The following is a 23479-nucleotide window of genomic DNA, read 5'->3' on the forward strand; positions in this document are numbered from 1 at the left end:
TTCAATAGGAAAATAGATAACAAATAATCTTTTGGTGCTTTGGTCATTTAGTTGTCTTCATTATTTTCCAACTTTGTGTATTTTGTCTGTAATCAAGATGATATTCTGAGGTAGTCTGTTCCCCAAAAGTGTGTTCTGTATCAGACAGGCAAAATGTAACGGTCAATTTTGTCATGACTGGAAAGTCTGTTTGGCTTTTTATATGGTCTTGGTTGAGGCTACAAAAACCAGAGTAGTTATGATCAGAAATTTCCAGCAGGGGGTGTAGTTGCTTCTATAGGGTAAATTCTTTTGAAGCTAAAACACATCAAACATCAGAATCTTGTAGTCTTACCATAGAGGGTCGAAGCTGGAATTTTGATAACATTTTTTTTATGGCTATCATCTCTTTTGATCCTAAAAAGGCCTGCATATTAATACTTTATTAGGATATGTTAAAGCATAGAAATTTATGGAGGATATTTAAATTAAAAATCTAAAATGCCTGACTAAAATCTTACTCTACTAATTTTTTCAGAGTAACTGAGGAACAAAGCTCCAGGTGACTTTACTTATCCTCTACAGTGGAACAAGTGCTTACTTTTTTCTTTTTAAGATAACACTAATAGTTGATCTAAGATGGCTTGGTAATATTTTCTCCCTCATGCGTGCATAATAAATTATTTACTTTCTCAAAATTTCTCTTCTTTGGGTGGGGATGGAGGGTGTTTAAAGTTATTCCTCAGAAGGCATGGCTCCTAATCAATTTTAAAAGGTGCCATCTTATCCTTTGGTTTTTGTTTTATTTTCTGCTCTTTATTTCTTTTTATTTGTAGATACTTGAGCATTTTCAACCATATAACTTTGGCCTTCCCAATTCCCATGTTCAGATTTTTATCTGTACTGAAATTGTATGCTTCATTTTTTCATAAGACCAAGTAACATGCAAACAATAAAAATTTGTTAGCCTATTTATAATGGTAAGCATCTTTAAACTAGTAATCTTAATAAGGAACAACAGTCCTAAAGTTCCAGGTTGCTTGAATCAAAATGGACGATGTAGAATGACTGAAAATAATGTCAGCTGTGTAAATTATTGGTCAAAAACCATAGCTTTTTTTTTTTTTTTACATTTTCTGGTGTCTTAATGAGAAAATGAGATTTCAAGTCTTTTCCCCCCTCTAGTATCATGTCCTGATTCTTTAGCATCTTGTCTGTTTTAGAGGAAAGGTTAAAAGAAGGTGAATACCTTCTTTATATGTTAATGTTTCCTTGAAAAGCCCTGGTTTACTTGACTTTGCTTTATGTCCATACATGTCCATGGTTATGAAATTTGATTGTTTAGGAAATGCTTTCTAAAATATTTTAGGGTGGAGACGCTAGAATACTTAACATTTCAAAATCAAAGTTATGACTTCAAATTGGCTTCTTATATTTTCAAGGACTTTTAGTACAAAGGTCAAGAAATGCATTTAAATTCTTGAACTTTCCAACCTATACTAGCAGTGTGGGTACTAGTACCTTTGAAGTTTTGAAGTTTTCACTCCCTCTCCCCAATTTCCTCCCCTACTCTTTCTTCCTTTTCTCCCCTCTATGGTTACTTTTATTGCAAGTTTTCTTTAGCATCCTCTTCCCTGTCTGTGGTTTGTAAAAGAAAGAAAGTAAGGTACTTACAGACCTTACTTAACCTATTAGTTACCATTCAGATGCAAGGGAGTGACTGGAATAAGGAATTTTAATGACACTTCTCTAAAATTAGAGTAAGAGACATAGAGAAATCAAACATCTCTCTTTTGCTTTTGTCTATTAAGATTAGCTTTGAAAAACAGAGGGGCAGGCATGGGTAACAAACTGAACTTCTGCTCGAATTATGTGACAGATTTACTAACAAATATTTTCTACCAGGTTTTAACCAAAAGGCAGTTTTTGTTTTTCTTTACTCAGAGACATAACTGTACGTGGTTGGCAGCAGCTGCAACCTACCGCTAAAAAGCAGCCTGGACTAACTTCAGTACCTTATGTAACACAAGAAATAAAGAAAACCTGAATATAAAGGACTTTTTATATGTTAACTTTACTGATGAACTGTTTTCAATGTAGGAAATGATCCGTCCCCAAAGAGAAATTCTAGCTCAAATTGCTTTTCTTTTAGACTTAACAACGAATTGGGGTAGATTTATTTTGCTCATTCTTTTATCTCCTGGCAACTATTTTGAGACCTTTAAATAAAACAGATTCTGATGACCTTGGGAAAGTCACAACACCTCAGTTTCAATTGTAAAAGGAAAGGCATTTTCTACTGTCCTTTCTCTCTCCACCATTCAGTGCCAATGCCCAGATAAGAAATACAGCGAAAGCCCAGGTACCCCCAAACTTGTTAAGTCTCAAAAAATAATGAATATATTTAAGGCAGTATAATAAAATCCAGGTTGAATTGGTAGTGGTGTGAGCAGGGGTCTCTGGGCCACCCTAAACCGCCCCCCCCCCCCCTTTTGGCACCGCGCTCAATTTCCATGGGAACAGACTAAATCGAGGGCCTGAGCCTCCCGGTGCCATGTAAATGGAGAAAAGGATTCTTTTGGCTCCCGTGGAGTTTTGCCTTCTGGGTGAGTACGTCACCAGGTCCCAAGGCGGGTGATGTCTGTAGTTGACGAACGATCCCCAGAAAGAATGCTCGCTGCATACATGCTAGCATGTCCCTGCGAATGAGCTTGGGCGTAGATTTTCTTCTCTCGAATTCTTTAATGCTCAGAAACCGTAGAGGGGTTTATCGAGAATCATTCATTGCCTATGCGATGTTTTCGAACGGCTAACACAAATCAGGTTCCTTTGCAATACTGTGGTTTGCTGCGTTTCGGCCAGAAAACGGAACAGAAGGAAAGGGAGAAAACAGGGAGGGATCGGAGGCAACCGTGCTCAGGACTGCACAGTCTGCAGCTTTTAAATCGTGGAGGATGGGACACAGAAAGAGCAGACTACAGAGACGGGGAAAGCTAAATACTCACGCCAATGGGTAAAAGGGAAAAGGTGAGAAGGAATGGAGTAGGAGAGGGAACCAATGGATGAGAGAGGCGGAGGAAGAAGGGGGAGGGGCAGAAGCCAATGAGGGAGCCAGGACGCGAGCGAGGACGCGGCCCCGCGCCTGCTCTCCTCCCTCCGACTCCAGAGCTCGCGCCTTCCCTGGCTCCCGGGAGACGAAGGCAGGGGCGGGGCCCAGCCCGGCGCACGGCGCGGGAGGCGTTGCGAGGTGAGGGCGGCGCGGGTGGGGGGGGATTGTGGAGAGAGGGGCGCGGGTACGCGCGCGCGCCCCGTCGAGGCTGCGCTGCCGCTCCACCCCCGATCGGGTGTGTGGCTGCGCGCGCGCGCGCGCCCGTGCGTTCCGGCGGTGCGCGCCGGGGGAGATGCTGAGGTAAAGTTCGGGAGAGAGAGAGAGAGAGAGAGAAATCCGTCAGCGTGAGGGAGCCCGAGTGGCCGCCATTACTGAACCCCGCGCGGCGGCCGGCGCGGGGAAAGGGGGGAGGGACGGGGCTGCCTTTGGTGGCTGGGAGGGAGGGTGGGTTACGCGGCAGCGAGAGCCGTAGGGCTTAAGGTTTCGGGGCGTGTGTGCTGGGGAGCGCGGGGGAGGTGGCTGAAGGGACGCGGAGCTCGGTGAGCGCGCCGGAGAGAGGCGAGCAGAGTGGAGGAGGAGGCGGCGGCGGCGGCGGGAGCGCTCCCCAGGAATGTCGCTGCCGCCGCCACTGCCGGGGCCGCTGCCGTTGAGGAGACGGAGGAGACCTACTGTGTTAGGTAGGACCATGCGACCCCCCTCCCCTTTTCCGCTCCTGTGGGCCTGCCCTCTCGCCCCCTCCCCGCCCCGCCAGGGACCCTAGCAGCCGCCGGCTGCCCTGCTCGGTCGCCGCCGCCGGTTGTAACCAGTTCAAGGGGCTGGGGCCCCGCAGCCGCGAAGGGAACCTGGCGCCGCGCTCGGTCCTCGCAGGCGGGGCGGGGGTTGGTGGGGGGGGGCGGGTTACTGTCGGCTTGAAGGGCAGAGAGGCCGGGGGAGGGGGCGCTTTCTCCACAGGTGACGGGCTGGGGTCGGCGAAGGCCTGGTGGTGGCCGGGTACGCGCCGGCTCCGCCAGCCGTCCGCTTTCTCCGGTCGCCTTGACTTGCCCGGGTAAGTAGGGTTATGGTGTCTGTGGACTGGGTTGCCTCTAACGAGTTCCACCTGGAAGAGGGAGAGGGGCGGGTGGATGCATTTTCGGGGAAACACGATCTTCGCTGCAAACTTCAGCTCCTTTCGGGGGACTCAGCCCTTTCACTTTTCCCTATGTCCCCCCACTCCGCCTTGGGTTTTCTTCACCAATTTCCCTACCGCTTCTAAAACTCGGGGTACGATGTGAGAAGTTGCACTGCGCCACCAAAACGGAGTCCTGTCGATTGACTCGCTGGGTTGAGGCTTTGATACTGAGTTTTCGCTAGAATAATAATCTTTAGACTCTGCCTCTGTTTCCACTAAAGAAAAGTATCGGGGTGGGGGTGGGGGGACCGCGCGGGAGCGCGCGCGCACTTCACAGAAATTCACTCACTCCCTCACACCCTCCCTCTACAGCATTATTAGAAATGCAAGTAAGGTGAAGGTTTTGGGTGTAGCTGAAGCTGAAAGGTGCTCAGAAGTAAAAACAAACTATTAAGACGTTTAATAAAATTTCGAGAAAGTTGTAGGGGAGGCGCTTATACTTTGGCCATATGACAGAGATCCCGTTTGGGCCCGTGCTTAATATATGGGAATTTAAGTGTTTTAAAAGTTAGACCAAAATAGGCAGGTAGATGGTGTGTACACTTGTTTTGAAGTTTAAATACCCAACGATACCATTAAAAAATGTTCAGGGGTTAAATAGTGAAATCCATCGCTGTATTTATACTGGTCTTTGCTTATGCTGCCTTCTACAGGTGTTGGGGGTGGGGGTTACCAGTTCCACCTAAAACTAAGCCAAAACCAAAATTCAGTTTGAACAGTACATCAGGGGGCTGTTTGTTGATAGTGAGTATCTCATTCACTTCAGGGACTATTACTCTAAATCTCCATTTTAAATGGCTGTTTTAACAAAAATTTGGTCTGTTTAGATGCAACTATTCAGAAAAACATTTTGTTAAATAAGATACTGGTACAAGTGTTTGGAAATATTTTATTGTCAATTCTGGTTTATTTGACTGTAATATAAGATTGTGCTCTATTTGTAGATATACATACAGATCATACAGGCAACCTACTAGGCTACTTCCATTTTAAATTATTTTCTCGTTTTTGACTGTTACATATACTCTTTGTAGTTGACCCACATTTCTTGTATCTATAGTAGAGTAAGAGAATGTTAAATGAAGATCAAAAACTTACATAGGTCTTGGAGTATGTATGACTAAACATACATGGTTGAAAAGCTGTTTATGCCTATGCATGTAACTTTCAAGAAGTAGAACTACTGATCTGATTGACTTAAAGCAGAAATTAGAATGACACAGGTGACACTAGAAAACAATTGATTTGGTCGTCAAGTGAAAACCACATTTTTTTAACCCACCTTGGCAGGTCTTATTTTATCATTCTTTGTATATTACAAGAGTTTTGTGGGATGGGTTGGGTTACACTTTGATTATGAGAGCACAGAATTCTGATATTTTTATCCGTTTTTTAGCACTGCATATAAATTACTGTATCAATTTAAAGAATATATTGCAAAATTACTATCTTAATTCTGTCTCATGGTACTTAGCCTAAATGTTTTAAAACTTGCCCCCCCCCCCTTTCTGTTTGAAAGGCAGATTTAGTACACCTAATCTTTTGGGGAAAATAAATTATTTTGACCTTGCAAGTTAAAAGTTTTTAAGGAATAAAATACTGTATTTGCATTACTTTTTGGAATTTACCGTAAGTTGTGGTCCAGCTTAGAATAACAGTTTTGTAACTCACTTTTTTAAATTGAAGAAAAGGTTATGTCCCATGAAGGCTATACTAAACTTTTTCAACATTAGCAGAACTTAAGGTGAGGTGTTGCCTTTAGTATTTACTTTTTTAATATGAAATGGCATGGTAGAGATTTTTTTGGTAGCTACAGAAGTTTTCATTGTCATGATTTCAGTTTTCATAGATATTATTTTGAGCTATTTGGGCTGTAAGAGCCATGATTTTTTTCTTTATACAGCCATAGGTTTTGCAGATAATATAAGTTGACTGAAGAAGCATTGTGAAGTGTTCTGCTTCAGTAATGTCTATGTTACTAAAAGATGTTTGTGAAACATTTGAAGTACAGCAGGGGAATTTAGTTTTTAGAAGAACTGTGCAGAAACTTTGATCATCATTTGGTGATTTGAGTAATCAAGCTCGTATTTGTTTAAGTGAAGGTTGTTGTAGATCATTTTATCAAACCAGGAAAAGCCATATTAGAAATTAAGAAAAATAGTTATAATGGTAAGAATTTTAATTTTAACTTTAAATTAATTGTTTCGCTGACTGTTCGTTGGACCCCTTATGGATTTTTCCTGGGTGTATTGAGACTTCCTCTAACAACCCACCCTCCCAAACAAGGGCAGCTTCTGTTTTTGTCTGTTAAATATATTATACTTAAATAAAATAATTCCTTTGAAAAAAATCACCTGCATTAAAAAAATTTGAAAGCCACAGATTTGTTGTACGTTAATCCATATTACCTTTATTTAGCACTTAACCATGTGCCTGGCCTTGATAAATCAGAGATGGTGTAGCTCAGACTGATGTAGTTGAAGAGGTAGTTAACCTTAGTTATAGGAGTTGAACAGGTAGTTAACTGTAGTTATGGGAATAAATAGTTACCAGTACTAAGATGCAGGAAAGGGAACAGCTGTTTCTCTCAAGGCCTCTTTGGGAATCCTATAGCAGAAGAAACTTGAATTTAAATGTTTTAACTGCAGAAGTTTGAAGGTAAGAGACAATAAACAGGGTTGGTCATCTTTCACTATATTTTGGAGGCTGACTGTCCACAATATTTGCAGTCAAATAAAATAGGTTATTAATGTTTGGTCATGTCTGTGTGTTTTGCTCCTTAGAATTAAAACTATTACTTGGGAAAAAGTTATGCATAACTCTAATTTTAGGGTCAAATGTGATTAATATGTGTCTCTTGGTTAGATTCTCAAGCTTTTCATTATGAAGAATTAAAGATAAAAAATTAATTTTATTTTTTCTAGCTTCATATTAGACTTAGCCTATTTTATTGTCGCTGACCAATATTTTGTTAAGAAGCTGGGCACTATGAATGATACAAAGGAGATACAAACTATTGCTCCCTTAAAAGAGCTTATAGTCTTGTTGGGGAGTTTGACAATTTAGGAATTGTTAAATGCCAGTTCAAGGTAGAGTAGAACCACATACAAGGCAGTGCATACTGAGTTAAAAATAGGTGCTAAGGAATTTAGATAAAGGGGATAACATTTGGGAGTTTCATAGGATTGGGATAAATGAGAGGGGACAAAGACATTTGGGTAAATTACTGACCCTGGATCAAAAGCAGAGGGACGTGAAGGATAGATTGGCAGGTGAGGGGAAAATGTAAGGTAAAAATGTAATAGCATCCATTTGTACTGTATGAGCCAAAGTAAGAGATTTGGAGAAAAGTATTAAATGTATCAGAAGGAATGACAAATAAATAATGTTTGCATTACTATCTTTCCTCTTTGCTGGATTTGGCATTGCTAAACAGCCTTGGAAAAATTTCCTACCTTGCCTGCTTCGTATACTGTATAGCTCGTTTTCTTCCTATTGATCCAGAATTTCAGGGTTTTTTCCTACACTTAGCTTCTCAGAGCCAAGATAACACCTGCCTACCTACTTATCTATTGATTAACTAGAGAACTAGTGGAAATTAACATTCTTGTTATGTGGGAAATTGAAAGATCCAGATTTTATTCTTTTTTACTGTGTAACCCTTTGGATGTTTCTTTTGAGTATTAAATGGTCTCAAATAACTTTCTAAAGTTTATGATCTTTATTTGTGTTACTAATCTTGGCCTAGCCTCATTTCATTAAGCGTATATTTACTTGTCTTCAGAAATACTGTTACCTGAAACTCAAGAGATACCACCATTTATTGCTAAAACTGATACGTTTTTCATAAAGAAATACTGATGTCTTTGTCTTTATTTCTTATATCTAGCAGCTGATGACCAAACTCTCTTTGTCTTCGTTTGCTGTTTTCAGTTCTGTGATAGTTCAGATGCTGTAAGAACCTCCAGTATCCATCCACCTCTTGAATCTTGTGCCCTACCAAATCTAACTTTGTTTCACTTCTAGTCTTTAATGTCTTACTGCTTATTACAAGGTCTAACTCGTTTTTTGCCCTTGAAGATCCTCTATAGTCATATCTTCAAAAATAAAAGAAGTAAGAAATGTCTCTACTTTCTAACATCGTATCTGTGCTGTACCATTCTACCCTGATCACACACCTGGAATGACTTCTGTTCTTCTGTTTTAGACCCATATCCAATTTATTTTTCAAAGTTGACTCAGCTCTCTCCTCTCACTGAAACTTGAAGGTCTGCAGATTATGGCCCCTGGGCCAAATTCATCCCTCTGCCTGCTTTTGTATAGTGGCTTTTTACATTTTTAAATGGTTAAGGAAACAATTAAAAGAATATTTTGTGATATGTTAAAGTTATATGAAATTCACATTTCAGTGTCCATAAACATAACCATGGTCGTTCACATACGACATACTATGTATGGGTTTTAGGGTTTTTTTGTTGTTGTTGTTTTTGTTTTTTTTTTGCATTATTAGTGCAGATTTGAGTAGTTATAACAGACATTGTGTGGAACACAAAACCTAAAATATTTACTGTCTGGTCTTTTTCAGAAAGTTTTCAAAGCTCTGATCTATCCCAATTATTTCTGATTTTTCATTTATTTGAATTACTATTTATCATTTCCATTACCTTTGTTTTCATACCTATGGTAGTATAAAGCTTCTTAAAATTAGTGGGGAAAGTGCTTTTGAACCTTTTTTAAAAAAAACAAAACAAAAAAAACCTGTATCTCCTTTTTAGTCTGTACCCCTTCCCAAGATTCTTACTGGACCTGTTAATGTCCTCCATCATTAAGAAAATTGTTAAACCACCTGTTGTAGTTTGTATAATGAAAATAATGGTTTTACCTCCGGTATAGCATTGCAATATTGAATGTCAGATTATGGTACATTCATTTCCCTACTTCTTCTCAGAATGGAGGTAAGCATATTCATAGCACTGGTTTAATGGACTTCTCTATGCATACCTTTGTACCCTCAAAACCTGACATGAAGCTAAGCAGATAGTGGCTAAGCCCAGTAAATACTTAATGAGTTGTTTGCATAGGTTGATAAAAATGAAATGACCTTTGGTTCACCACAGAATAAGGAAGTGGTCAAGGAAGAGTTTAGAATAACTTTCACACTAAGGCCTGCCTCAGTGACATAACTTGTTGAAGCAACTATTGATTAAATAATAAGGTAGGCAGTTAATCTATTTGGGAATGGTTTAGGAAGGTCATTGGTTTTCATATATTTTGTTAAGTGAAACTTTTTTTAAGTAGTACATTTTTGAAATGTTAAAAGGCAAAAATGGGTAAAAACAGAATTACCTTTGCTGAGTAGGGCTTGGGGACCTTCCAGGGTACTGCCTACTTGGACCCTGCTGGAAATCCTTCCACTGAACCATGAGGCTTACTGTTTATAAATCCATAATTTGTGCTAATGAGCAGACTGTATTTCTTGGGAAAAAGCTGGACTTGTTATAAGAACATTCTACTATACTAGGCTTTATGGGCTCATGTGTTTTTGTTAATTGTGACTAAAAATATGACTTCAAGATTGCTGAGTGGTTGAGGCTCTAAATCTGGAAATCGATTCATTTTAATCACCAAATATTTGAGCACCTGCTGTGTGTCAGGCACTGCTCTGGGTTCTGAGAATATGGTAAAATACAAAACAAACAAAATTTTCATCCTAACAGTTTGATCATAAATCCTACCAAGATAATGTACTTCTAGGTTATTTAGTTAACTTTGTAAATTGGTGACATTTTTAATAGATTCTCTTTATTCACCTGATTATAGTCTTCTCTAAAGACTAATTCATAGGAATGATGAGTTTTTTAGTGTTCCTTTCAACCTTTAGATTGTGTGCTTATGAACTTTGGTCAAAGGAAATACTATGGAATATGATTGACTCTCCTCCAGTTATTACATTGTTTACTTAGCTACTTCGTATGTGTTAAAATGGCTTTTTCATTTCCTCTAATTTTTCACAGCATTGATGAATTTGTCGATGAAAATGAACAACGTTAAGAAAAGTAACAGTATGTCAATACTATACCATATTCATCTTTTAGTACCATTTGACATTTTTATTTTAGATAAGTTTATCTAAGATTGTGGGATATTAAGTGTCTGGTACAAATAGCACCCCTTTTTATTAAAAACCTTTTATTACAAAATCATAAGCATGTAATTCTGTAACATAACAATATCACACTCAAAGTACACCATAATGACATTTTAGGTAAAATGTTCAAATTAAAACTGTAAGTTATTACACCCATATTATTACCCTACCAACCACATTCAAGCAAGCCTTACTTCTGCCAGACCCTGTATGATAATCTTTGGCCTTGGGTGTTTCTTCTCTTTTGAATATCTGTTTATATAAGGGATAGCTCATTTATTTCACTTAAAGAAGATGGAACACGTAATAATAAAATTGTGTAGTTAGGTCTTGAAAACCTAATTTCCTATAATGCATATTTGATTTTAAAAATGTGTCAAATAAAAATTAGATGATTGTTCTGGCTGAATACGTCATAGTCTTCATTCTGTTAGCTTAATTTTTGACTAAATTTTTGGTACCTTAAAATTTGTGTATATTTCCTCCATAAATAGTTTTAGAAAACCTTTTAATTAATAAACTATAGCACTTAATAAATATAACATACCTCACTTTTGTTTGCCATGAAATGAAGAACATTTTGATTTTAATATATGTTAGGATTCATGCATTTATTGAGTAGTTGCTATATGGGAGGATACTGTTTCAGGGTTTTGGGATGTATTGATGAAATAAAAATGTGTCTTTGTGAATCTTTATTAAACCTGAAGGGGGATGAAGGAAGGGATAGAGTTAATGACAAGTAATAAAGTAAGTTGTATAGTGAGTTAGGAGATAAGGTGTGATAAAGCAAGGGATTTTGGTGTGGAGAGGGTAGTGGGGAAAAGTAAGTGCAATCTCAGGAGCATACTTAATGTGTCATGGAACTGTTCAGTGTTCCTCACTGGAGCAGAATGAGAGTGGGGGAAATAGTGAGACACAGAGAAACACAAAGTTAGAGAAGGAAGATCTTAAAAGTCCATTGAAAAGACTTTTATTTTACTTTTAGGAGCCACAGGAGAGTTTTGAGCAGAATGGGAGGCTCTAACTTAGGTTTTAAAAGGAACATTCTGGCTGTTCTGATATGAATAAACTAGGAAAGGGGAACAGAGGTGGAAGTGGGGAGATTAGTTTAGATGCCTTGGAATGTTCTAGGGCCAGAGATGATGGTCAGAGTTATAGCAGTAAAGGTAGTGAAAAGTGATAGATTATGGGTATATTTTAAAGAGAGAGTCATAGGAATTTCCTGATACTGTAATAACTTCAAAGGTTAAAATATTTTTTAAAATACAGTTTTTATCAATGAATGCAACAATTTTGTGGAATGGTACAAAATTTTAGTTTAAATCCAAAATTACTAAGAACCTACTTTTTTCAGTTTCCAAGATTCCTTGTAGAACTTATAAAAACTTTTTTTTTTTTTTTTTTTGCAGAAAACCACTTCATGTTATTAAAACTACATTGAAAGGAGCATGTTATATTTGAATGGCTTAGTAGAAAATGTCTTAGAAAACTTAGTTGTTGAGATAGGCTCATTTCAGCAATTTTAGGTCAGTTCCACTCAAATTATACATTGTCATTAATTTCCGTAAAAATAGTTAACCTAAACATTTCCTTGAAATGATTATCTAAATTATCTCAAGGCAAAATGAGAAAGTGCATTGCAAACTAGTAAAGCTTAATGACAAAAGTGTTCTAATGCTTAAAATAAGATTGATCATTAAGAGACTCTTTGTAGCTCTTAACATTGAGTAGGTCATTGCTCTTGGTTTACTCGTGAGTAAAAATAAGTATGATATGAGAAGTTACATTAAAATTACATTAAAAGTAGAAGAGATATGTATGATCAACACAAATATTACCATTAAACATATTTGAAAGGATTTTTCAGAATAAACATCCTGCATGTAGACATTGGTCACTAGTTTATTCCTGGTGGGCACAAAAAAACCCAATGGATTCTTTCTCAGCACAGAAGAAAAACTACCTTGGTTAGTGAGTAGAGGGCAATTTTGACTTGGATGTTGAGGGCCAGTAAATTCAAGTGTTTATAAACTATCCAAGTGTCTGAAATTAAATTCCCTTTTAACCTACTATAGCCAACCTCACGAAAGCTGTCTTTCTCCATGAGGTGGCAGTACCATACTCACCTAAACAAATGGCAAAATATTTTTGAGGGCAGAGTGATGGCAAATTTTTTCTAGTCTAGGGTTTCTAAAACTTTTTTAAAATCTGAAAACAGTTTTTTAAACTAAAGCCTCTGAGTTAAGTAAACCTGTAAATCATATAAAGAAAGCACTGCTCTTTTGAGAGAGTTGAAAGGAGAGAGCAACACTATTTGCCCAATATTTTTCTTTCCTACCCCCATGTGAAAGAATTTTTCCACAGTTTGAAAATCACTGTAGGATGACTCATGACATAAGCTCTGGGAGCTGACTTCAAAATACCAGCAGGTAGCCCACCTGTGAGAGCATTGTTAGAAAGGACATGGATGTTCCTTAGTGTATCTAATTGGTAGTTTATAGTGAATTGACTATGAAAGCCTTAAATGTTACACAAATCTAACATTTTTAATTTAAACTTTAATATTCATGATTCAGAAACTGCTGCTATCAAATTAACTGCAGTCTGTTGAAGCCTTAGTATTAAAATTTGTCCTCAATATAATATAGTTTTATTTCTGTTTTAGATAAATAAAAAGCCTTCCGGTTTTCAATGACCAGTGAAAGGGTGATGATTTCATGACTCTATCTTTGTTTTAATACACATTTTGTGATAGTGTTTTGTTTTGGTCTTATAATGAGTAACTTAAGATAGAAAGGTATCTTGGTATTTTGAGGTTTATGTTATAGGAGAGCAGAAATGGGTTTTAATGTGTTTGGATAAGCATATATAAGAAATACTAATAAAAATATGACGGGCAAGGATTTGATTTATAGTTGAAAAATGTCTGCATTACTCGGGCCCATATGACATTGACTTGTTATCTCTCTCTAAAGAACTTTGTGTCTTCAATGGTAGAAGGCAGCGGACAGTCTTTGAATTGCTCTTAATTTTCAGAATAGCTATTTGTTTAATAAAGGGCTCTGTGTAGTTATAGTGTTTGTATTATTTAATATAAAAATTCCCTAAAGTAATCACTAGATAAGTTTTCTTTTGATGTACATTTTAAAGTGTATTGTATGCAATTTTTTGTCTGTCTAGTAAGAAGGAATGATAGACCTCATTCTGTTGTTTTCAGTTGTTTCCTTGTTAGCTATGGAATCATTGTGCTGTTTTCACCAACTAATTCCCTGTTTATCACTGTAGCTTTGTTATCCAGTTAATTCACTATGTTTTCTTTTTGGTAAATATCCATAAATAAAGTAGTCCAATTGTTCTTTTACACAGTTTAGGTAAAGAATGTTAAACTTGGTGCTAGGAGCAAATACTCAGTTTGACCAGATTAAGATTTTTTAAAAAAACTTACCATAAAACAAAAGTTAATGGGATTGGATGGGACTGTCCCTATTTTTTAAAAAATATCTTCATCCAAGGATATGTTTATTGACTTTAGAGGGAGAGGGAAATGATCAAATTAAGAAACTGAACTATTATTTATTAAACACCATTTGTTTGCCAGACACTTAACATTTGAAAAAATGATTTAGTTCTTAAAATTGGTGTACATAATATAGCCCCATTTAATAGATGGGAACCATGTCTCAAGAGATTTATGATCTGTTACCATAAACTAGGATATGATTGTCCTACTCGTAATCAGTTGTATTTACTCCCAGTGTTCTACTTCTTTTGTTGCCCCTTCAACATAGTGATATTTATTGCAGAGGTGAACCTAATAAACATTTTGTTTGAATATCACACAACTGATATTAATATTTAGTTGAGGCTAATAGAATAAACTTCTGGAATACAAGAATAAGGCTGAAATTTTATTTTTAAATATTTTACCTGAAATGATAGTGAAAAACTCAAATTATAAGAATAGTTTCTCTTTATCATTAGTTGTTAGTATAGCAGATATGCAGTATGATCTGAATAGATGTTTACTTGAAATTGAGGTCAGTGGGGAAGCCAGGTATTGGGGGCCAGGTGGCAGTTTGTTCCTTACCTTTATTTATTTTTTATTTTTTTGGTCACATTCTTTATATTCTTTGTTTTGTCTGGATTAAAGATAACTTTAACATGTTGGTGTATATAACTGGGTATTTGCCCTGTCTTGTAAAATTTTGATGTGATGGAAATGATATATTGCCTTTAATTCAACCTCAAAAGAATATGAAGTCTCTTCCCCACTAATTTTAAATACAGAAAATTATTTAAGAGACTGAGTCATTTGCCTCCGCATAAATAACCTAAATTACATGGAATTCTTAAAAGTTATTTAATGTTGCTGCCATATAAAATACTTGTAATAGATTGTCCCAAATATATACTCTTAAAATTCTTTATAGCTTGGTGCTATTCAAATATGGTTCATGAGTTCTTTGTAACTACTCTGAGAGGAAATAAGTGCAGAAATCAAGAATATTTAGAAACAACTGGGCAGTAATTTTATGTCTCCTGAATCTAATAAATTTGGGCTTAGATTTTTAAAAAAATGTTATTTATGCCCTGGCTGGGTGGCTCAGTTGGTTGGAGTGTTGTCCCATACACCAAAAGGTTGCTAGTTTGATTCCCAGTCAAGGCACATACGTAGGTTGTGGGTTCGATCTCTGGTTGGAATGTGTATGTGTATGGCAGGCAACCGATTGCTGTTTCTTTCTTTCTTTCTTTCTCTCTCTCTCTCTCTCTCTCTCTCTTTCTTTCTTTCTTTCTTTCTTTCTTTCTTTCTTTCTTTCTCTCTCTCTCTCTCTCTCTCTCTTTCAAATCGATAAGCATACCCTTGGGTGAGGATTTTTTATAAATGTTATTTATTTTACAAAAGTGGGCTTGTAGATATGAAGTAAAAATTGGTCCTTTAGATAGTTTGAGAAGCATTGATCTAGTTAAATATTCGTTATTTGCACTAACTATCCATTTACTTCTATTTCTGCTTGTATGTATTTGAATTTAATTGTTTTTGGGCATAATATTTGACAGCTTTCACAGGAGTATGTTGAAATTTCTTGAAAAATTTTTAAATTCTAAAATCTTGCTAATAAATTCATATGAAATTTCATTTTAGGGGACAAATTTTGAGAGAGCAGGTTAGAAAGCAGGTTGTTTAAAGGTTGTGAGGGAGTTGTTTAGGCAATTAGTGCATTTTAGTTATCACCAAGCATAGCCCATAGAAGGCAGGCAAATTGAGGGGAGGGGAAAGGGCTAGTTGTTTCCTTAAACTCGGGCTTATTTTAAAGATTGTGAGATTAAATTTTGTATTAGTTATTTTAATTGTTAGAATCGCCTTAAATTTTAAGGTCATTTTTCATTTATAACAGTAAGCCATAGACTCTTTATGATGATTTCTTGAAATACGTCTAATGTTAACTTGATTGGTGCCTTGTCATGAACATCTTTAATATGTATATAATTTAATGTGTGTAATTCATGATTAAGATTTGTCCTTTTTCTCTTCTTTCTAGGAAGATGATGATCCATATGATTTCGAAGACCTTTCTGCACAAAAATGAGGGAAATACAAAGAACCAAATATAGTTCTGAAATTCAGGATCTGTATTTTGAGATGATTTTATTTTCAGAATGAGAAGTATATCTGGTTACCTTTATGAATGTAGGGACATGAGAAGAGGGTAATGATGGCAAAAAACAAAGAGCCTCGCCCCCCATCCTATACTATCAGTGTAGTTGGACTCTCTGGGACTGAAAAAGACAAAGGTAACTGTGGAGTTGGAAAGTCTTGTTTGTGCAATAGATTTGTACGCTCAAAAGCAGATGAATATTATCCAGAGCATACTTCTGTGCTCAGCACCATTGACTTTGGAGGACGAGTAGTAAACAATGATCATTTTTTGTACTGGGGTGACATAACACTAAATGGTGAAGATGGAGTAGAATGCAAAATTCATGTCATTGAACAAACAGAGTTCATTGATGACCAGACGTTCTTGCCTCATCGGAGTACGAATTTGCAACCGTATATAAAACGTGCAGCTGCCTCAAAATTGCAGTCAGCAGAAAAACTAATGTACATTTGCACTGATCAGCTAGGCCTGGAGCAAGACTTTGAACAGAAGCAAATGCCTGAAGGGAAGCTCAGTGTAGATGGATTTTTATTGTGCATTGACGTAAGTCAGGGATGCAATAGGAAGTTTGATGATCAACTTAAATTTGTGAATAACCTTTTTGTCCAACTATCAAAATCAAAAAAACCTGTAATAATAGCAGCAACTAAATGTGATGAATGTGTGGATCACTATCTTAGAGAAGTTCAGGCATTTGCTTCAAACAAAAAGAACCTTCTTGTAGTGGAAACATCAGCACGATTGAATGTCAACATTGAAACATGTTTCACTGCACTGGTACAAATGTTGGATAAAACTCGTGGCAAACCTAAAATTATTCCCTATCTGGATGCTTTTAAAACACAGAGACAACTTGTTGTCACAGCAACAGATAAGTTTGAAAAGCTTGTGCAGACTGTGAGAGATTATCATGCAACTTGGAAAACTGTTAGTAACAAATTAAAAAATCATCCTGATTATGAAGAATACATCAACTTAGAGGGAACAAAAAAGGCCAGAAATACATTTTCAAAACATATAGAACAACTTAAACAGGAACATATAAGGAAAAGGAGAGAAGAATATATAAATACCTTACCAAGAGCTTTTAACACTCTTTTGCCAAATCTAGAAGAGATTGAACATTTGAATTGGTCAGAAGCTTTGAAGTTAATGGAAAAGAGAGCAGATTTTCAGTTATGTTTTGTGGTGCTAGAAAAAACACCTTGGGATGAAACTGACCATATAGACAAAATTAATGATAGACGAATCCCATTTGATCTCCTAAGCACTTTAGAAGCTGAAAAAGTCTATCAGAACCATGTACAACATCTAATATCAGAGAAGAGGAGAGTAGAAATGAAGGAAAAATTCAAAAAGACTTTGGAAAAAATTCAGTTCATTTCACCTGGGCAGCCATGGGAGGAAGTTATGTGCTTTGTTATGGAGGATGAAGCCTTCAAGTATATTACAGAGGCTGATAGCAAAGAAGTGTATAGTAGGCATCAGCGAGAAATAGTTGAAAAAGCCAAAGAAGAGTTTCAGGAGATGCTTTTTGAGCATTCTGAACTTTTTTATGATTTAGATCTTAATGCAACACCTAGTTCAGATAAAATGAGTGAAATTCATACAGTTTTGAGTGAAGAGCCCAGATATAAAGCTTTACAGAAACTTGCACCTGATAGGGAGTCTCTTCTACTTAAGCATATAGGGTTTGTTTATCATCCCACTAAAGAAACATGTCTCAGTGGCCAAAATTGTACGGACATTAAAGTAGAGCAGTTACTTGCCAGTAGCCTTTTGCAGCTGGATCATAGCCGCTTACGGTTGTATCATGATAGTACCAATATAGATAAAGTTAACCTTTTCATTTTAGGGAAGGATGGCCTTGCCCAAGAACTAGCAAATGAGATAAGGACACAATCCACTGATGATGAGTATGCCTTAGATGGAAAAATTTATGAACTTGACCTTCGACCAGTTGATGCCAAGTCGCCTTACTTAAGTCAGTCGTGGACTGTTGCCTTTAAACCACATGGGTGCTTCTGTGTATTTAATTCCATTGAGTCACTGAATTTTATTGGGGAGTTTATTGGAAAAATAAGAACTGAAGCTTCTCAGATCAGAAAAGATAAATATATGGCCAATCTTCCATTTACACTAATTCTGGCAAATCAGAGAGATTCTATTAGTAAGAATCTACCAATTCTCAGGCACCAAGGGCAGCAGTTGGCAAACAAGTTACAATGTCCTTTTGTAGATGTACCTGCTGGTACATATCCTCGTAAGTTTAATGAAACCCAAATAAAGCAAGCTCTGAGAGGAGTATTAGAATCGGTTAAACATAATTTAGATGTGGTAAGCCCAGTTCCCACCAGTAAGGATGTATCAGAAGCTGACTTGAGAATTGTCATGTGTGCCATGTGTGGTGATCCATTTAGTGTGGATCTTATTCTTTCACCCTTCCTTGATTCTCATTCTTGCAGTGCTGCTCAAGCTGGACAGAATAATTCCCTAATGCTTGATAAAATCATTGGTGAAAAAAGGAGGCGAATACAGATCACAATATTATCTTATCATTCCTCAATTGGAGTAAGGAAAGATGAACTTGTTCATGGATATATATTAGTTTATTCTGCCAAACGAAAAGCATCAATGGGAATGCTTCGAGCATTTCTCTCTGAAGTTCAGGACACCATTCCTGTACAGCTGGTGGCAGTTACCGACAGCCAAGCAGATTTTTTTGAAAATGAGGCAATTAAGGAGTTAATGACTGAAGGAGAACACATTGCAACTGAGATCACTGCTAAATTTACAGCATTGTATTCTTTATCTCAGTATCATCGGCAAACTGAGGTCTTTACACTGTTTTTCAGTGATGTTCTAGAGAAAAAAAATATGATAGAAAATTCCTATTTGTCAGATAGTACAAGGGAGTCAACCCATCAGAGTGAAGATGTTTTTCTACCATCTCCCAGAGACTGTTTTCCTTATAACAACTACCCTGATTCAGATGATGATACTGAAGCACCACCTCCTTATAGTCCAATTGGGGATGATGTACAGTTGCTTCCAACGCCTAGTGACCGTTCCAGATACAGATTAGATTTTGAAGGAAATGAGTATCCTATTCATAGCACCCCTAACTGTCATGACCATGAACGCAACCATAAAGTGCCTCCACCTATTAAACCTAAACCAGTTGTACCTAAGACGAATGTGAAGAAACTGGATCCAAACCTTTTAAAAACAATTGAAGCTGGTATTGGTAAAAATCCAAGAAAACAGACTTCCCGGGTGCCTTTGGCACATCCTGAAGATATGGATCCTTCAGATAACTATGCGGAACCCATTGACACAATTTTCAAACAGAAGGGCTGTTCTGATGAGATATATGTTGTTCCAGATGATAGTCAGAATCGCATTATTAAAATTAGAAACTCATTTGTAAATAACACCCAAGGAGATGAAGAAAATGGGTTTTCTGAAAGAACCTCAAAAAGTCATGGGGAACGGAGGCCTTCAAAATACAAATACAAATCTAAAACCCTGTTCAGTAAAGCCAAGTCGTACTATCGAAGAACACATTCAGATGCAAGTGATGATGAGGCTTTCACTACTTCTAAAACAAAAAGAAAAGGAAGACATCGTGGAAGTGAAGAAGATCCACTTCTTTCTCCTGTGGAAACTTGGAAAGGTGGTATTGATAATCCTGCAATCACTTCAGACCAGGAATTAGATGATAAGAAAATGAAGAAGAAAATCCCCAAAGTAAAAGAAGATAAAAAAGTAAGTTTAACTTATGGCCAGTGATGTTTATAAAGATGTTTTACCTTAAAAAAAATTTTTTTTAAAGATAATGGGTTTGATACCAGTGAGAACATGAGCTGCCTTATGTCATTCAGTAAATAATGAGCTCTTTAAATTTTTCTGAGTATTTTGTGAGGGGAAATTATTTTTTGTTGCTGCTTCTATTGAATTTTGTTAAGTAGTGCTTTATCTTATTTGGGGTAGTTTTATTTCATATTCTTCAGCATGAAAGTTCTGGGTGAATATATTCTCTTTATAGAAACCCAAATATACAGTGATTTTGTTGGTTTTTAAAATTTTTTTTGTAAGCATCCTGTTTGTTTTTCCCTGCTGACCCATCAGTTTTGCAATATTAATTTCATATATCTGTCTCACTCAAGCATATTAGCAGTACAATAAAACTAAAAATTTGTAGACTTGGAAATTTATTAACTTTTCTAGGAAGCTTCTTTAGATAGTGGTATACCACCTATAGACTTGCAGAAAGGTTTTTTAAGTTTGAATTGTAGAATTCTTTCCAAATAGGAAGTTTTTGTCTGTTACATTTTAAATAGTTACTAACTCATCTGATGGTATTAAGCATTAGAATCTTAAGTATGAATGCTATTAAAGTTGTATTTAATAGTTTTTATTTTTATTAGATCTTTTTCACAGTGATACTTAAGCCCCTTCACTTCTTTTTAAAGTATATTTTACTGATTCTGCTAATACAGTTGTCCCTTTTTTTCCTCCTTTATACACCTCCGCCCTGCACCCTCCAGCATGTTCCCTGCTTAAGTTCATGTCCATGAGTTGTACATAGAACTTCTTTGGCTTCTCTGTTTCCTATACTATTCTTAACCTCCCCCTGTCTATTTTGTGCCTACCAATTATGCTTCTTATTCCCTGTGCCTTCTTCTCCCATTCTCTTCCCTCCCGCTCCTGGCTGATAACTCTCCATGTGATCTCATTTCTGTGGTTCTGTTCCTGTTCTAGGTGTTCACTTGGTTTTTGTTTTTTGTTCTTTAGGTTCAGTTGTTGATAATTGTGAGTTTGTTGTCATTTTACTGTTCATAGTTTTGACCTTCTTTTTCTTAGATAAATCCTTTTAACATTTCATATAGCAAGGGCTTAGTAATGATGAACCCCTTTAACTTGAGCTTGTCTGGGAGGCACTTTATCTGCCCTTCCATTCTAAATGACAGTTTTGATGGATAGAGCAGTCTAGGTTGTAGGTCCTTACCTTTCATGACTTTGAGTACTTCTTTCCAGCCCCTTTTTGCCTGTAAGGTTTCCTTTGAGAAATCAGCTGATAGCCTAATGGGACCTTCTTTTTAGGTAACTGTTTCCTTTTCTCTTGCTGCTTTTAAGATTCTTTTCTTATCTTTAATCTTGAGTAGTGTAATTATGATGTGTCTTGGTTTGTTTCTCCTTGGATCCAACTTCTTCGTGACTCTCTGAGCTTCCTGGACTTGCATGTCTAGTTCCTTTGCCAGATTGGGAAAATTTTCTTTCATTTTTTCAAATAAGTTTTCAGTTTCTTGCTTTTGCTTTTCTTCTGGCACCCCTATGATTCAAATGTTGGAATGTTTAAAGTTGTCCTAGAGGTTCATAAGCCTCTCATAATTTTTTTGTAATCTTGTTTCTTCATTCTCTTCTGGTTGAATGTTTATTTCTTCCTTGTGTTCCACATTGTTGATTTGAATCCGTTTCCTTCCCTTTACTGTTCATTCCCTGTGCATTTTGCTTTCTTTCACTTTGCGTGTCCTTCACTTCTTTATTTTGCAACCATACTCAATCATTTCTGTAAGCATCCTGATTACCAATGTTTTGAACTCTGCATCTGATAGATTGGCTATTTCCTGGTCGCTTAGTTCTTTTTCTGGAGTTTTGAACTTTTTCTTTTTCTTTTTTTTTTTTTTTAAGATTTTTAAAATTAATTTTATGAGAGAGGAAGGGAGGAAGAGAAACATCAGTGTGTGATTGCCTGTCCAGCATCCCCTACTGAGGACCTTGCCTGCAACCTAGGCATGTGCCTTGACTGGGAATCAAACTGACAACCCTTTGGTTTGCCTGCCAGCATTCAATCCACTGAGCCATACCAGCTATGGCCTGATCTGTTCTTTCATTTAGGCCATATATCGTTGTTTCGGTGCACCTGTTACATTTTTAAGGGGGCAGAGTCTTAGGTACTTGCCAGGGTAGGGCAACCCACTTTGCTGCGTTGTGGTACTGTGTCGCGGGGAGGGGACAAAGGGGGAATAATACTACTTGCTTGGCTCTGGCCCCACTTGCAGTCACTTCCCTTGCTTCCCACAAGTGGATTGTGCCCTTTCACGGACTGGGTGGGTGGGTGGACTTGTATACATTCTAGGATGCTGCAGGCTCCTCCAATGCACTGTCCTGTGGGACAGGGAGTTTGTCCTGCTGCCACCCTCACGGTTTTTTATAACCAGAGGTTTTGAGGCTTTACTTTCCTGCCCTGGAACCCTGGGTTGCCTGGTCTTTCTCACTCCCCAGTTGTTCCTCCCGGCTTATCCCCACATGAATGTGGGATATCCCGGTCCACCAGCGGCTGTCTTGGCCACCCCGGTCTGCCATCCAGTGCCTTGTCGTGTGTCCTTGCTGCCCGGCTTCCCATCTCTGCCCCTCCTACCAGTCTGGATGAATGTTTAACTTCTTGGTTGTCGGACTTACATACAGTTCGATTTTCTGGTAGTTTCTAGTTGTTTTTTGTTTTTAAATTGCTTGTTATCCTTCTTTTGGTTGTGCATGGAAGTGAAGTGTATCTACTTATTCCTCCATCTTGGCCGGAAAGCTCTCAGCCTCTTCACTTTTAATGCTGTTGCATTTGACAGTGGAATGTACGTAAACTTTTTTAGTGTATAATACAAATGAGGGTTTTTTTTTGTCATTCTATTATAGTTGTCCCAAAATTTCCCCCTTTAACTTTTATTCAAGGTTATTATGGTTTTCAGATGGCATTTAATAATCTTTTATTCTATATATTACTCATTTCTTCATCCAGTAAGACCATAGTCTTAATATTTACTACAGCTGACTGCTGTTTATTAAGCCCAGTTGAAGATACAGAATTTTTTAGTGTTTTCCTTCATATAGTAATTGCTGCCCTATAGTTGGGTAGACTTCATATTATTTTCTAAATTTAAGTTTCAGTATTTCCTTATTTTATCCTTATTCTTCAGATTAAGCATTTAAACTGTTGAAATAAGGCTCTTAGATCCACAGCACAAATTGAACTCAAGCCACACTGCTAACTAAATATCTCTGGCATTTTTTCATCGTCACCCTATTATCACTAGTCCTCATTACATATTTTATCACTGCCAAAAACCTTCAGTATTTTTCTCTTAATTTGCTTATATTATTAAAACTAATTCATGCTTATTAACAAAAATAAAAAGTATCCACAGTGTTTCCATTTTAAATTGCTTTTATTTTTATGTTATTTTTCCATTTTTGATCACATCTACTTAATTGTTTTGCTAACTTTATTTTGATATAATTTCAACTTAGAGAAAGCTTGCAGGAGGAGTAAAAGGAGCTCTTATGTACCTTTTACTGAGATTTGCCAACTGTTTGCATTTTGTCCTACATTCTTGAGCTGTGTGTGAGTGTTGGGG

General features: G+C 37.1%; 1 protein-coding gene across 4 annotated transcripts in view; it reads left to right on the forward strand.

Moving 5' to 3' along the window:
• The first annotated feature begins 2984 nt into the window (after positions 1 to 2984).
• Positions 2985 to 23479, forward strand: part of ARHGAP5 (Rho GTPase activating protein 5) — an 85754-nt gene continuing 65259 nt past the window's right edge. For 2 of the 4 annotated variants that reach the window (XM_054577923.1, XM_054577919.1), the window contains exons 1-2: positions 3592 to 3765; positions 15948 to 19835. In XM_054577923.1, the coding sequence (XP_054433898.1) occupies positions 16119 to 19835 (3717 nt within the window). In that variant the 5' untranslated portion in view covers positions 3592 to 3765; positions 15948 to 16118. Of the gene's footprint in view, positions 3007 to 3256; positions 3389 to 3591; positions 3766 to 15947; positions 19836 to 23479 lie in introns of those variants that run through there. The other 2 variants (XM_054577921.1, XM_054577920.1) reach the window with 2 other exon arrangements.

Source organism: Pteronotus mesoamericanus, unplaced genomic scaffold, assembly GCF_021234165.1.
Source record: "Pteronotus mesoamericanus isolate MK-2021 breed Mesoamerican mustached bat unplaced genomic scaffold, CSHL_Meso_final contig_46, whole genome shotgun sequence".
In the NCBI taxonomy this organism is placed as follows: Eukaryota; Metazoa; Chordata; class Mammalia; order Chiroptera; family Mormoopidae; genus Pteronotus; species Pteronotus mesoamericanus.